Source organism: Mastomys coucha, unplaced genomic scaffold, assembly GCF_008632895.1.
Source record: "Mastomys coucha isolate ucsf_1 unplaced genomic scaffold, UCSF_Mcou_1 pScaffold7, whole genome shotgun sequence".
Taxonomy (NCBI): domain Eukaryota; kingdom Metazoa; phylum Chordata; class Mammalia; order Rodentia; family Muridae; genus Mastomys; species Mastomys coucha.
Window position 1 is genome coordinate 104,628,647 of NW_022196913.1, and position 16,188 is coordinate 104,644,834.

A 16,188-nucleotide genomic window follows, 5' to 3' on the forward strand; every position below is an offset into this window, starting at 1 on the left:
TTTTTTTTTATTTCATGTCACAAGTATGCCTTGCAGAAGGACAGTAGATATGGGATTGTCTTCAATCCTAACCCCTGGTGTACTTGTATACAATATATTTCATTTGTGGTCTGTGAAGAAAAATGAGAACTAGTGTAAAATGGCAGATTCATGTTGGAATCTTGCTATATTTTAAACTTACTAAGTTCTACCTATATCTTTTTGTCCTTTACTAGAGAGGCGTGGGCAAGGATTGTAGCATTTTGTTCTTGTTTACTTTTCTTTTTTCACTCTATTTTTAAATAGAGTGTATCCAAAGATTAGTGAACCAATCGTTGGGTAAGTTTAACTCTGTGATGATACACTGTTTCCTCTCCTTCCCTTCAGATGTACCCTGTGGTGACTCTAACCTGATTGCTGTGGAAAATATGATAAAGGGATGATGTTTTCAAAGTTTGCAACTAGAAAGAAATGAAATTGTATTCTCCTTGATTATTGTTTTTGAATATGTAACATGCTTTAGTGACAGTTTTATCGTATGGTACACATAACCTTCATTTTAAGGTAGACAGTTTTGCACTGAAAGCCAGAATCCATAACTTTAGAAACAAGTTGAGTGTTAGTGGACTTGAAAATAGTAACTGTACACATCATAAAAAAATAAAGAATAGTGCTTAATATGTGATGTACTTAATATGTAATTGTTATGGACATTGCTCGAAGTTTGAAATGTTTGTGTGATGTCAAGGATTTTTGAAAAATTTGAAAAAAAAAATCCTGAGATTTAACTTTACTCATGACACATACATTTGACCAAGATTTCAACTTCTTTGTTGTTTGAGCACTCCCTTTTGCATTCCAGGGAGTGCTGGCCTCCTATTTCTCAGTGAAGTAGGTCATTATGAAGTGATTTTGTTTGTTGGTTGGATTCATGATGATTTGATGTTCACCTTCTACTAACTGTTTAATGTCCTGGTGCTGAATCTTGCATTCTTTAAGGCAGTCTCCTGGAGCAGAACCTGTTTCTAACATAATGATAATAAGTATTTGAAATTATTTAGAGTTAACTTAATTTGTGTTAGTTTCTTTTGAATTCTCATTTACTCTGGATATGAAATTGTTCTTAGGATGTTGTCAGGGAAAGATAATTGCATTTGGACTGTACCTCCAGGCAGAGCGAGAACCTGCTCTGCAAGCACTTGTTTTATCATGTGTCCACTTTTGTTTATACCTAGTAATTTTTTTTTTTTAGAGTTGATATTTGGAGCTTTTGAATGCTCTAGATACCAGTTATATTTTGAAATTAGTTTGTCTTAAGGTCCTCATTACTGTCTGGATAAATTAAAAGGTTTCCTTTTTCTTTATAACAATTATATAGAAATGGATTTTAATCAGTTTTGTCTATACTATTGTAATAGGTTGTGGATGAATTAGGTTTTATTTTTTTTTAAACTTGTACCATATGCTAAAATTTGAGCTTATAATTCATCTCATCTGTTGATAAATGTAAAAAAATTCTATCACTTCTAGGAAAGATAACAGAGTAAGGCATAATTATTAATATATTGAATGGCAAATATTTGTTATTTCTGAATATCTTTAAGAAATAGAACTTCTGCTCATTTCCTGACATAAAAAGAGTTTGATTCTGTATCATTAACAAAAATTTAGGTAGCTCATTGATTCTCAAGAATGTTACCTGGGAAAGAAACAAAAACAGTGTTATGTTGTTTTAAATGTTAAAGAAATATTCTATGTTACGTGTTTTGTGCTTATATAAAATATGTTTACAATGTAATTAGGATTGAATTTGTGGCTTAAAATTTTATAAAACAATCTACATGTCTTTATTTCTCATTTAAATCTACATTTTATGTGATGTGGGACGTGAAAGAACTATACAGATTGTGGTCTCAAACTAAGCAGAGTACCTGCCAGTCACTGATACATCAAAATCATTGCTTTCCACTGGACCCCTTTCTTTCATACTATGTGTAGACATTCAGATTTTCAGTAAAGCCAGTGTGCCTTCTGCCTAATGATTACATTACATTTGTCTCTCTTACTGTTTTAAGGAGTTCGTATGAATATGTATGTTCCCATCTTGGTTACTTGACACCTTTGGGGTAGTCATATGAGAAAATTGGGTCATGTTGTCTTGTGAATAACTCTTTGTCCTTTAGTGATTCAGGGAAACTTTTCTCTCCTATGAACTAATATTAACAGTTTTAGTAATAAAAGTGATAAAAATTCCTATAGCAAGTTTACAGTTGTTATCACTTGTTATATGTTTCCTTTTATGAACAAAGTAGCCAAAAAAATTGAATAGTTGTCTGTTTGAAAGTCTGATAAACCTAATCTCATAAAAAGTACTGACAGAATGAGCAAAGAATTGTATTCAAGTAAATGCTTTTATTAATGAAGGCAGAATTTTGATGTTTTGTGAAAAAAAGAACTATCATAAATAAGGAATTCTGTCTTTTTAAAATCCAGTGTTAAGAGATATACATTACAAAACAACTAGGACTTTCCAATTTTTCATCATGTGTAGAATGAAGTCAGGCCAGATGTTCTAAAGACCCACACATTCTTCCCCTTTCATATAAAATAAGTCCAAGAAATGGTATTGAAACTTTTGGAAGATGATACTACATAAGTGAGCATGGATGCTCACAAAGCTAAGGTTAAAGAGTATAAGTGAAATTAAAATTTAGAAATGCTTTTTGAAAACTAATGCGGCAGAATGATATGCTACTCTGCTTTATAAGTATTAGCAATATAAAACATCTTAATCTAGACTTTGAAGCCAGAATAAGTTTTACATTTTTAACGATCTCAAAAAGTAACATAAAAAAGAAAAAAAAATCTCAGTCAATTATGTGACCAACTCTCAAATTGAGAGGTATTTGCATTTATTAAAAGTTAGAATTTGAAAATACTCCCTGTAGAAGTTTATTGTGATGAAATCGGTACTTTTTTCCTAACAAGCCATTCTTGTACAATTTTTCTCAAGGTTTGTTGGCATCCAAAGCTGTTGGGGTGGATGGTGCTGAAAAGAAAGAAGACTGCAGTGCAACAGCTCCAGTCCTGGAGCAGGTATGAAATGGTAGCATTTGATTGTTTCAAGGTCCCACTGGAAGGTCACTCATGGAGCTGTAGTACTACGTGATTGCAGTTCCCCTCTGATCAGATATGGGGATAGAGCACTGACTCATTGATGAGACACTTTTAACTCTGCCTTCTCCCAAGTATGCACATAAGCTATGGACTGTATTAGCTTATGTTCTCCATAGACTGACATGAAAGCCATTGTCTCCACAATTAGAAGGCCTGGAGACAGGCATCCCAGGGTATGAGCTTCCAGCTGGACACCTTTAGCTTTCAAAAAGACCCTTACACAAATACTTTTCATTTGTGGATTTAAACAGGGTTTTTTGACATCAATAAACTTCTTTTATAAGAAGTTTCTTTTATATTGTAACAGTTGGTGTTCTTAGACTGTGTTTTATGAATTGATCAATGAGCCATACATTTTTGCTAGGATGTATATTTTAATAACTACAATAAAAAAGAGAATTTAAAAAACTTTTAAGGGTCTGTCTTAAACCACCTAATAGAGAAATTTAAAACCGCAGGTTGCAGTTGCTAGAACTGGCCTTGGCTACGTTCAAGTTCCCACAACACCTGTACATAATGAGCTGTGCATGCTTTTCCATCCTCTAAGGGCTTAACTGCTTAGGCACTGTATGAATACAGTAATAGCCATAACTGGATTTCTTTGGTTCTCCTGTTTTAAAATCTGAGCCTTAATGTAGTTTCAATATATCCTTTTTGTATTATCTTAATTTTCTTTATTAGTAGAATAATAAGACTTTAAAATGAATACCTTTTGCTCTTCTCTATATGTATTTTAAAGAATAGCCCAAATTTAATTGATATTGTATTGAGTTTTTCAGTGTTTATTCAGGCCTGATTTGAAAGCAGTACATTGTTTTTATACCTCCATTAATGTTGTATTAAAGTGAATGGTCTTTTGAATTGAGATCAGTATGTCAGTGACTCATACCTTCCAGTTTTCTGTGAGCATCAAACGGTTAAGTCTTTGCCGTTATGTCAGTATATCAAGCAAATTTTAAATAACTTTTTTACTGTGTATGACTATATTCAGTGTCCCAGATATAACAATATTTTGTACTCCTATAACTGTTACAATATACTCAGAATGCGATATATCAGGGACTTGGGTAATAAAATATTTCTGGAAAATTCATTACAATGTCAATCTTTCATTACACATAATCTGTGAGGTAAATGTGATTGTGAAAAGTACTTATTATATGTGGGAAGTTATTTTAGAATTCAGTAACCAGTTCAGAGAAACAGTTTTAAAAAGAAAGGAAAGTAGAGCAACTCGGCTATTTGTACTTGCATTATTCAAAACTTTTCAAAGTCCTTGCCAGTTTTGTAACAGAGACCAATAATCATTAATTGAACCTTTGTAAATGTTCTAGAGTTTAAGGAACATCATGCTGTCCCCTCTTTTATTTTGTCATTCAGGTTGACTTCAATGTGAAAATGTTTTGTAACCAAACTCTTAATTTTTATGGTTATTTGTTAGCCTTGCTTCTAAGCTAAAAAGCCGAGTTATAAAGCTTTTAACTATCTCAGTTGGTATCAGTAAGAGACCTAAGTGAGAAATTTTGATTGTTGCTAACTTCTGTTGTCCTAAGGAGTTACAATGTCAGTTATGACAGACTAAGAACAGGCCTATAGCCACAATTTGGTGTACTAATGAATTTATATTTCTGAAAAATTTAAACTGTGGTCTTGAACCCCATTATCAGATTATTAGTTATAGATTACTTAATTGTATTAGGGAAATGTCATGTTATATTTACTTTTGGATAAAATTTGCATTTGATGCATAATAATTCACTAAGGTTAAAATATGTTAATTTGTCCTTGTTTAGAAGTTAAGCAAGTTACTAATTTAAGTTTTAAAATCTTGTTTTATAACTTTGTAACTCAAGAGTAATGGATGCTGTAGTGATGTCTCTCACATATGTGAAGATGAACAATAAAATTGTTTATTTACAAGTAATGGCTCTAATTACTTTCCTGGCAACACCTTTTATGATAAGATTAGTTATACTTTCTAGTCTTGGAGTTCTTTTTCAAATGATAGTTCTACTTACACACATGTGTAGTAAAAAAATTAAAGAGTATAAAGTGAAAGTTGAATGAAGGGGACATTTGTCACATGGCCTTTTATATTAGATGCCTAACATACAATCTATTAAACATTCAGTGAAACAATATTTAATATTAAATATATTATTCCCACCACTAAAGTCTGAGTACCTTTTATTTTAATGGGAATAGAATTACCTGTTTGGTCCCCAGACACTGATCTGACATATTCTAGTAAACTGAAGATTATAAATTTGATGGACATCTCCCTTCCCCAAATAATGTGGAAGCTAAATGATTTCTTGGGGACAGGCATGTTATTCGACTAGCAACTTTACTCTCTATAGTGGCTTAGCATAATACCAGTTTTTCAAAGTCTGTATTTCATTCATGTTTTGCTGTTAGATACTAGCAAGAAAACCAGAATAGGCATGCTAGTATGACAGAACACAGATCCAATGTGGCTGCTTTCTGTTGTCTTGAACAATAGATACATTCATACATATTTTTACATGTGCAAGGAATTTTACTGCCACATGATTAAATGTTCTTTATGAAAGAACTGACAAAGATTTAATTTTTTTTCAAAAGTATCAGTTGGCAGGAATAAGGTAAAAATTCTTATCTAAGACTGCGACGTATTTTGTTTTTAAATCCAATGTTTTAACTTACATTTTATCTCTTTTCTGTTGTAGTTGTTGCTCGTTCTGTATTGTTTTTTAGTCTTTTAACTCTACTGCTGGTGGCTCTGATTTCATGATGCATTTTGCTTATGAAACTCTAGCTTTCAGCACTAAAATGAGTTAAATATAATGTTTTGTTAATTTCGTCATTGTTTTCCTGTTGAGATTGTTCTTTAAAGGGAAACTGTCTGCTGAGACAGCCACACATTTGATGACAGATTATAAAGTCCCTTCTAAAAAACAGGCGTTTAAATGTGTTCTTGAGCACTCTACAACATGAAATACTTTGTTCATTTACCTAACTGTTTTAATACCATAGACAATTACAGAGAAGAGAGATGTTTCAAATTAATACTGAGATGTTTGTCCAATAGGATGTTTAATATTGGAAGAATTTCATGGGCATTAAAAACATAGACTCATAGTTGACAGTATCCCTTTAAAGACAGCCTATTCAACTTTTAGTTAATAATTTGTGGGGTTCTTTTTGGTTTTTCATTTGTAATAGAAATGTTATGTGTTGCTTAACAATGTTTTTGGATACTAAAGTTGCTTAACAATCAAAAATAGAATACAAGAAGAAAAATGAAGAAACCAAAATAAAAATATCAATTTTTTATTATTTATTCAGGCGATTTCACCTAAACCTCAAAGTCAGAAAAAAAATGAAGCTGTCATTAGCAGTTCTGCCAACACACAGAAACCTGCACTGTTATCCTCAACTTTGTCTTCAGGGAAGGCTCGCAGCAAGAAATGCAAACATGAATCTGGAGAGTCTTCTGGGTGTATAAAAACCCCTAAGTCACCACTTGCCCCAGAATTAATACAAGCCAAGGATTTGACGCTTGTATCTCAGCTTTCTTCAGTGATAAATAAAACTAGTGAGCACAGACTTTACAAATAGTTACCTATCCTGTAAGATAGAGTCAAAACAGTTTTGTTGTAGTTATCTTGTTTTTTATGAAGCTGCTTTTTAAAAACTCAAAAGTGGATATGACAGAGAAAGCTTAAAACTTTCAAGAGTAGATCATGGACAATTCTTACTGCTGTACTGCTCCAAGTCTGTACTGCTCCTTAAGAAGTCCTGCTGTCGAGTGACACAAATCCCACTGTAGTTTCAATCTCCTCAACTAATAAGACAAGGCCTGATTCATTACAAAAAAACAAACAAACAAAATACCCCTGGAAACAAAAAGAACTATTAAAAAGCCCTAGTCCGTGTTTTCATGTGACTCCTCATTCCTCCTGTGACCACTTAGGAGGTGTCTTGTTTTATTAGTAGCCCTCTGAGTGCATTTTATTTATTCTTGTTAACAAGGCAGCCTTGAAACCAGTCTCACCTTTATTGAAAGGAGAATGCCTCCTTGTTATAACATTTGACTGCTACAGTACTAATTTTTCAAGTGTTAATCTTTTGAAAACTTTTTTTTTCTAATCTGCATTTGGCTAACTAAAAGATAAGGTTTGTGTTTACATAACCAAGTTTCACATAACTGTAAAGCAGCGATTAGAAGAGTCACTAGTTAGATGACACTTGCACTTTGCTCCTTTACTCAACAAGTAAATCAGTGTTGTAATCAGGAAATAAGGATGACATGTTTCCTTGTGAAACAGTCTGTATTGCATCTTTCAGAATAATGAAATTGGCATTTGGAAGGCTTCATCAAACATACCTGTTTTTTATTCTGTTATCACATTTGTCACTAAATAACATACCTCAAATTTTGATCAATCTTTATTACTTTGAATAATTAAGCAGAAACAAAGGGAATCAAAAATTCTTTTCTCTGAAACTTCATTATGAAAGAATGTCAGTAGTCATCAGATTATCAAATGCACTGGTAAACTTTTATTTTGAAGTTCTTTTATATATTGATATCTCAGTATAATAAAAGTTATAGTTATCCTTTGGTTTTCCCCATTATTTCATGTCTTTTTGTTTTTCATTATTTTTCATTGTCAATTATCCTTAAATACTTAAAACATTTGCTTCTTTAAACTACTACTTTCTAAATTAGTAATATAATATTTTGTATATTCCTACCTAATATAAAATTCAGCAGGTTCATAGTCCAAAAGGAACTCTCAAGCATTAAAGAATTATCAAAACATTTGTGTTAACATCACTAAAAGACAAATAAATGTTACAATTAGTTGTACAAACAAATGAAAATATTTAAGGACAAAAATAGTGTCATGCTAAATAATAACTAATTTGGTCATAATAAGCATATTGGTTTGTTTGTGTTCAATTTTTTGAATGAATCAGGCCCCAGATTTATATTTGTAAAAATCCATGTGGGAATATGAGAATGGGATAGGTTATTTACAATAACTCCCCTGGGGAAGGAAAGCAAAGCACTAACTGTATAGTATGTAGAAGAGCCCTGTGAGCTGCCTTCCTTTGCCTTTAGAGTGCCAATGTTGCTATGCAGCAAGAGTTTCTCCCCTGGCTTTCTCCTTTCCCTTCTCCCTCCACCTTCCTCCCCTACTTTTTGCTTATATAGAGACTTTCTAGGAGGCAAAATGGCAGTTGACACAAGAATCCACAATTAGAGAGCTAACTCCAGTCTCACACTTGGGGAGAGCTACTGGAAATTAACATTCCATGTTACTGTCTGAGTTCTAGTGATTTTAGAATTTAGAAGTTTGGTTTAACTCTTTTTGTGATGAGGGAATTTTTTTTTGTTTGTTTTGCTTTTGCCTTTGAATGCCTCTGAAACATGCCATTTCTTATGGTTATTTAATAGCATCAGAGAGCAGAATATGGCTCATTTTTTTCTTGATTATCTCCTTAAAAATTATAAGATGATCCTGGTATGTATCTGCTTCGTGAACATTGAAGATCTTTTTCTAGGTTCTCCACAGCCTGTGAATCCCCCTAGACCTTGCAAACATAGTGAGAGAAGAAGAAGATCTCAGCGGTTAGCCACCTTACCCATGCCTGATGATTCTCTAGAAAAGCTTTCTTCTTCCTCTTCAGCAACTGATGGCAAAGTATTCTCCATCAGTTCTCAGAATCAGCAACAGTCTTCAGTACCAGAGGGTAATGTACATCTATTTCCTATAGAACCAAATAACTAACAACAGTTATTCGAATATTGTTTTCTTTTATGTCTCTTAACTTATAAACACCTTGTATATGCTGCAGATAACCTGTCTGGTGCCACTTTTTTGTGGGGCACTGTATAAATATCAGTGATTTGCATCGATGTAAACTGATCTAGTTTCTCTGTGTTAATATGGTTTTCTTTTCTTCTTAATTTTATATAGTGCCTGCTATTGCATATGTGCCACTCCAGAAGCTGGGATCCTGCTTCCCTCTTGACTTAAGTTGTGGTTCAGAAGTCACAGGAAGTGGAGCCCCAGATTCCTCCTCCTATCCTGGTGGTGATTGTCCCAGGGAAGAAAAGGAGGAGACACATTCTTTTGCAAATCCCTCCTCTAAAGTAGTGAGTGATGTAAAAGGAGCTGCAGTGGCCACAGGTAAGGGAGCTCTTGGTTAAGACTAGCATAAACATTTTGATATTCAGCTTCACTTAAATTCATATAAAACCCCTCTTCTAAGAACTTTTAGGTGGTTTTTGTGTTTGGATGGAATTTCTCTGTTTTAAAATTCTGTTATGTGACCATTGTCAGCATTCCCTGGAATAGTTCTTGTCATTTTTTTCTTCTTTCATTGTTTTTTTCTCCCTCTTTCTTTTGCTTTCTAAAAAAAAAAAAAAAAAAAAAAAGTATTTGTTTACTTTATATGCCAATTGCACCTCCCCCTTACTTTACTCCCGGTACCCCCTAACACAAGTTCCCCCAGCCCCTTCTCTAAGAAGGGCAAGTCCCCCTCTGGGTACACACACACATACACACACACACACACACACACACATATATAGGCTCATAAAGTCATGTGATTAAAGACATAATATCATCATGATATTATGATATCATGCTTTTTTAATTTGTGTGTAAAATGTGGAATTGTTGTACCTGGAGCTAGCAAATCTTAGCTGCCCACTTGGGTCAACCTAGCAAGTTTTAGACCAACTAGGGCTACATAGCAAGACCCTGTCTCAAAACAAGAAATAAATTATATGAAATATAGCTTATTTTTGCTACTAGAAATTATTAGAGCTAAGTATAAGTCCAGAAATTCTTATTCTTGAAGCAAGAAGATACTTTATAATATTACAATTTCATAAAAATGCATGATGTTTTTCAGAAGTCAAATAGTATGTTTCAGTTATCTTCTTTTTTAGTAAATTGCTAATTTGGAATTGGCTACTGAGATTTAAGTCAAATTAGATTAGGAGACAAATGTAAAGTAGCCAAATGTATTGGTAATAATCATGTTTAACAAGATCTTCCCCAAAGAATGTGGCATTCATTGGCTTCTTTTATGAAACCAAAATATTACTTATGTGTTCTGCCCATGCTACCTACTGAAACAATGACAGCAGGAGTTCTACTTAATTTGTGTCTTTAATTTGTTCTTTCTTTCAAAGTAGCAGTGTCAGTACTTGTACATATAATTATCTATAATTCCATTTTACCTGTAAAGATTTAAATTGGTTTCTATGTAATAGTGCTTTCTTATTTAGAAATTAAGAAATGCCCACAGCTGAAAACCTGTGGGTTTTGAGAGATTGATTTCTCAGATCTGATTCACTGTTTGGATATTCATCTAAACCTTATCTTAGAGTAATTCAGTTTACTTTATCTTTTTTTTGCATAAGGTTCCTGAATTATCATTGAACTTTTGAAAAAGTTTTCCCGGTAAAGGTCTCACTTTTTAGCAGTATGGAAGCCTTACTGCACTGTGTGTATTAGAATGATCTTGATGTCATATTATCATATACCTATTGGGAAAGTTATTTTTCAGTGTATATGTGAAGATACTTATATGTTTCTTTAAAATACATGTTTGTATTGCGTGTAATAAGGCTGAATACAGATCACTATAAGTACATGTCATAAACAGTATTGTTATGTAGGGCTAGAGATGGCTTATTTGATTCCCAGCAACTACATGGCAGCTCATAAACATCTGTCACCCTACTTCCAGGGGATGCAGTGCCCTCTTCTGGCTTCTTATGGGTGTAATACATATATGTAGGCAACATACACACACAAAATCTTTTTTAAAAAATGTCATGTCAGTTCTGACAGCTAGAAGCAGCCAAGTAGTTGCTAGGACTTGAACTCAGAATCTTTGGGAGGGCAGTTGATGCTCTTAGCCACTGAGCTACCCAGAGACTGCTCCACCTGGGAATCCTTCCTATATTTAATCACCAAACCCAGACGCTATTGTGGATGCCAGCAAGTGCTGGATGACAGGAGCCAGATATAGCTGTCTCCTGAGAGGCTCTAACAGTACCCCACTAATACAGAAGTAGAGGCTCACAGCCATCCATTGGACTGAGTACAGGGTCCCCAGTGAAGGAGCTAGAGAAAGGACCCAAGGAGCTGAAGGGCTTGCAGCCCCTTAGGACAAACAATAATATGAACTAACTAGTACCCTCAGAGCTCCCAGGGACTCAACCACCAACCAAAGAGTACACATGGTGGGACCCATGGCTCCAACTGCATATGTAGCAAAGGATGGCCTAGTTGGTCATCAATGGGAGGAGAGGCCCTTGGTTCTGGAAACGTTCTATGCCCCAGTGTAGGGGAAGCAGGGCCAGGAAGCAGGAGAGAGGGTGGGTTGGTGAGCAGGGGGACGGGGGGAAGGGAACAGGGTTTTTTGTTTGTTTGGTTGTTTTTTTTTTTTTTATTCCTGAGGGAAACCGGGAATGAGATATCATTTGAAATGTAAATAAATAAAATATCTAATAAAAAATGTCATGTCAGCCATATTGTATATTCTAAACATCAAAGCAGTATCTGTGCACCAAACTCCTTTGATTTTTCTTCTCACCAGGGGATTAATGTGGTTCTGTTTTGTTTTATTTTGGCTGTTTGTTTTTTCCTCTAAATTCCTGGCAGATCTATAGCTATATGGCTAGATACCTTGGGGAGTTGGTTCTTGGTTTTGTTCATGATGTTAAATTATGTAAGGGTAAAAAGAAGGCTCAACCATTGTCAGCTTAACATTAAGAGCACAGTGCTCAGCAGTTTTTGTATATTTTTGGTTTTGCTTTTAAGGAGAAAAGATACATTTTGGCTTAGAGTTCTGGGGATGCAGTCTACTATGACAGGAAAGTCAAAATGGCAGGAGCAAGTCAGAAAACAGAGATGGATGGGTGCTAATGTTCTGTTCTGCTCACTTTTCCTTTTTCTTCAATCCAGGACCCAGTCCATGAAATGGTGCTACCCACAATTAGGCTAGGACTTCCTACCTCAGTTAGTGCAGTCTAGATAATTGCTTAAAACAAGAAAATGCATGCTTTTAAGTTACCTACTGAAAGCTGGTATATACATGATCATGTAGAGCGCACACATAGTATTTGAATAAAATGAAGTAAGATTTTAACTCATTTCTATGACTCTTGAATTTTTCTTTTTGAAGAAAGTGGTGGAATTCATGTTCTATGCTTTTATTTAAAACGATAGTATCCATTTGTTTCACTGTCATTGGACTTCTATGTGGTCTGTATGCTTTTTCTCTCTTCATATATTTCTTTTGTGGTGGTAGTTCTGTTTTGTTTCTTTGAAATGGAATCTCACTATGTCCATAGCCCAGGTAGTATGGAACAAATGATGTACCCCAGGCTGACTTGGAAGTCTCATTTTTCTTGCTGTAGAGTGCTGAGATTCTAGGTATGAGCCATCATATCTGGGTTTCTTACTATTGTTACCTAACCATTCTTCCATATTTTGAAGTTATTTTGTGTTTCTGTTTCCTATGTTAATATGTACTTTTTGTGTTCTTTTTATATCCATGTAAATGAGTATGAGTGTACATACATTGGAAATAGAATTGGAAATAAATTCCATTTTTTACAAAGCATTATTTACAAGGACTGTATTAGCAGCATTTTAAACTTGGAACTCCTAGACAGTTTAGACTGATGAGAATGTTAACTGAGAAATAGTTGAGCAAAACTTAGGACTCTTACTAGATTAAACTTTGATTTTAATTGTGTTTCCAAAAGAGGTTATGAGCTTGCACTCTGCCAACATGATTGACTCTAAGGTTTGGTGTACTTAGCTGCCCAGTTCTGCAAAAAGTGAAAATAATACAAAAAGAAAAGAAATGGTACATTTCTAAAAGTTTTTTTTAAAAAAAGACACCTTTGTGTTTTGAGTTATTGTCAGAATGTTTTTCCAAAAAACAGCTGGTGAATCAAAGGAAGAGATACAGCTTAAGAAATCTTTACTTCCCTTACTCTCTGGGAGGCAGAGTAGATGGGGTTTCTTAAAAAGAATCCTCATCAAAAGAAACCTTTCCTAACCTTGGCCTGAGGGTGTCTGTGTCCTGTCTTAAGTTCTGCCATTAAGGTGAAGTGCGTGCTGACATACAGAATCTACACTCAGGAAGCTTAGCATCTAGAAGGAAATCAGGCTAGTAGCTGAACTAGACATATAAATGAACGTTAATTACTATAAGATGTAAAATCCTTAAGAGGTGTAAAGTAGGACAAGGAGAGAGGGCTCAGTGTATATAGGTGCTTCCTACACCTGGGAACCTGAATTCTCTGTTCTACATGTTAGAAGGAGAGAACTGTTTCCTTGTAGTAAGTTGTCCTTCTGACTTCAACAAGTGCACTATGGCATACAAACAGACACACACACTAGATGGATGGATGGATGGATGGATAAATGGATGGATGGATGGACAGAGAAAGGTGGGGAGAGATGCCTCAGACAGAGGAGGTATGTTCTTAGCTAAGATAGCAGGAACCTTTGCTTGCCCTCTGTTCTCACTTTTTTTCAGCAAAGTTTAAATGAACTACTTCCTTCACACAGTTATAATGGGAATTTTATAGTAGGTAATGTCTGTGGCCATTTCCAGCTCTAAAGTATTAATTATTGGTTTATTATATCATTCATTGTATATTTTATGAAGTCAAAATTGTGATATGGCTGTATTAGCTTTTACTATTTTCAAATAGTTATAAAATGGTAACTATTCTTAGTAGCCTCCATTAAGACAAAATTGGAATGAGTTAGAATTAATATATTATATGAATATAATTCTCAACAGTTTTAGTTAATTCTGAGTTTGAAGGCTCATCATAATATATTTCTATTTTTGTATTTTTTAAGCAAATCAGTATGAAAATATCAAGTAATATTTGTTTTATTCTAGAATATTTTAGTTAATGTGGATACAAGTATTAGATTGATAAGCATATAAGCACTATATCTTTATAATACCAGAATGTATATTAGCAGGGCATTCAATTTTTAATAAATTTAGCTTAGTTTTTGATGAAATTAGATATGATTTCTTGATTTTTTTAAGACAATTTTGGTGAAATGTAGAAATAGTAAATATACAGATGCATTTGTCACTGTTAAGAAAGTAGGCCTTAGGACTCCGGTGGGTCCACTGTATTGAGTCCAGGAGTTACTTTGACTGCTTAGTACGGCATTATCACCAAGGAAGCCAGAGATAGGTTTTAGGCTACTCTAAGTGAGGACGGCAGTAGGGCTATCTGCTCTGACTGTGGCCACCTTTAGATGGCATTCCTTTCTATCAAGTATTTGATGTTGACTATACAGTCACTGTTTAACAGCCTTTTAAAGTTATTTCTGAATTTAGTTTACATAGCTATTCAAAGCTGTAACTGTGTTTTCTATAATATTCCTTACAAAGCCCTACTAACACACACACACACACACACACACACACACGAGCTGGGCTTTCTATAGTTTTAGAGATTGCATCTTGTAGCACTCTGGAGAACTTACTCAGTGCTCTTCACTCTACAGTTGTGGGTAGGAGAGTAATTAGGATTCTACTTTTCTTATTGAAGTCTGGGAGCCTGTTGCTTTTGTTCTTTATTACTGTGGCTCTAAGAGTTTATCTGAAGAAAATATACTCTTGACAAAATTTAAAGATCACTGTCCTTTATACTAATATCCTAATATTTAGGAAATTGAAGCACATGGTGAAATATTTACAATCATATCTTTTAAAACCAATTGTATTTTTTGTTGAACTCTAATAAAAGGTCTGTTTTTTTTATTTGTATGTACTTCTAAAAAGTTCACCAGTGTTAGAGATCTATATGTTCATTTTAATGTGCTTTTTTGTATAAAATGTTGGCAACCCCTTGTTGGTTCCCAGTTTTGCTTTGAAAATTGACCATCTGTGAAGTCTTGAGCAGTAGCCAGTGGTGCACTCTGGAGCTTGCTTTCCTAGAACCACTTAGGATGGATGTTTGTTTTGCTGTGCCATACCTGGTCTGCAGTGCTGGCCTGTGGCCATTATTATCTGTGTGCCACCTACCAGAACCCCCTGAATATAGGCAATTTGATGGGTTTTTTTGACACCCCTCCTTTACCATACACAGGCCCTAGTCCTGGATATCTTTCATCTGGAGATCTAGCCCTCCAGATTAAGAACATAAGAGACAGAGACGTTGTTTTAACTTCTCTCTTGCATGCTGTACTGCCAGTAAGGCCCAACCAGCACTTTCCCTTTGTTTGATTTGTGAATGATTTCTTAGTTTTAAGAAAACCACAATACATTTTCAATTTCCATGGCCCTGTAGTCAGTAAAAGGAAGGAATAAATGTGTTCAATTGTCTAGATAAGTGGGAAATATTACTGTGTTTATCTTTGCTGTGAGGTCTCTTTTGTTCTTTCTGTCACAGTCAGTGTTATTATCAACATTCTTATTAATCTGAAACTTCGTAGACCCTTGTTGCTCCTTAAATTGAGGGATATTCTTTATAGTTTTATGTTTAAACTATATAAATTATTTGAATAAAATATAAAATATTTGACATGGTTGTTATAAATTGATTCTCTTACTAGATTAACCTGAGCTACAAACAAGACATTGAGAAATGTTGAGCAGAGTTGGGAAGCTTTGTTTAGGGATTCTTTGTTTTAGTTACATTTAGTGAAGTACGATATTTATAAATATAATTTGGACTACTAGGTAATACGTGTCATTAATATGGTATATTTTATGTGTATGTATACCTTTGCATTTCACATTTATTTAATCCAAAAATAATTAGCAAAATCATTGTTTGGGTTCTTTTTGTTGCCTAGCAATAAGGAATTTATGCAATGATATACATGTACCAGAATTCAATGTATAATTTTTAGGAAATAAGAGTATCAGCTTACATATGTTATTAAAATAACAGTTATATATTATTGAAAACTAATATATTTTACCATGAATTTGAATATTTCATTTGGATGATCTGAAGAGTAGTTG

General features: G+C 34.1%; 1 protein-coding gene across 9 annotated transcripts in view; it reads left to right on the top strand.

Moving 5' to 3' along the window:
• Phf20l1 (PHD finger protein 20 like 1) overlaps nucleotides 1–16,188 on the top strand; it is a 76,885-nt gene that overhangs the window by 27,191 nt on the left and 33,506 nt on the right. For 7 of the 9 annotated variants that reach the window (XM_031359283.1, XM_031359282.1, XM_031359285.1 and 4 more), the window contains 4 exons: nucleotides 2,993–3,075; nucleotides 6,484–6,733; nucleotides 8,710–8,898; nucleotides 9,126–9,338. In XM_031359283.1, coding sequence (XP_031215143.1) covers nucleotides 2,993–3,075; nucleotides 6,484–6,733; nucleotides 8,710–8,898; nucleotides 9,126–9,338 — 735 coding nt within the window. Of the gene's footprint in view, nucleotides 1–2,992; nucleotides 5,081–6,483; nucleotides 6,734–8,709; nucleotides 8,899–9,125; nucleotides 9,339–16,188 lie in introns of those variants that run through there. The other 2 variants (XM_031359287.1, XM_031359286.1) reach the window with 1 other exon arrangement.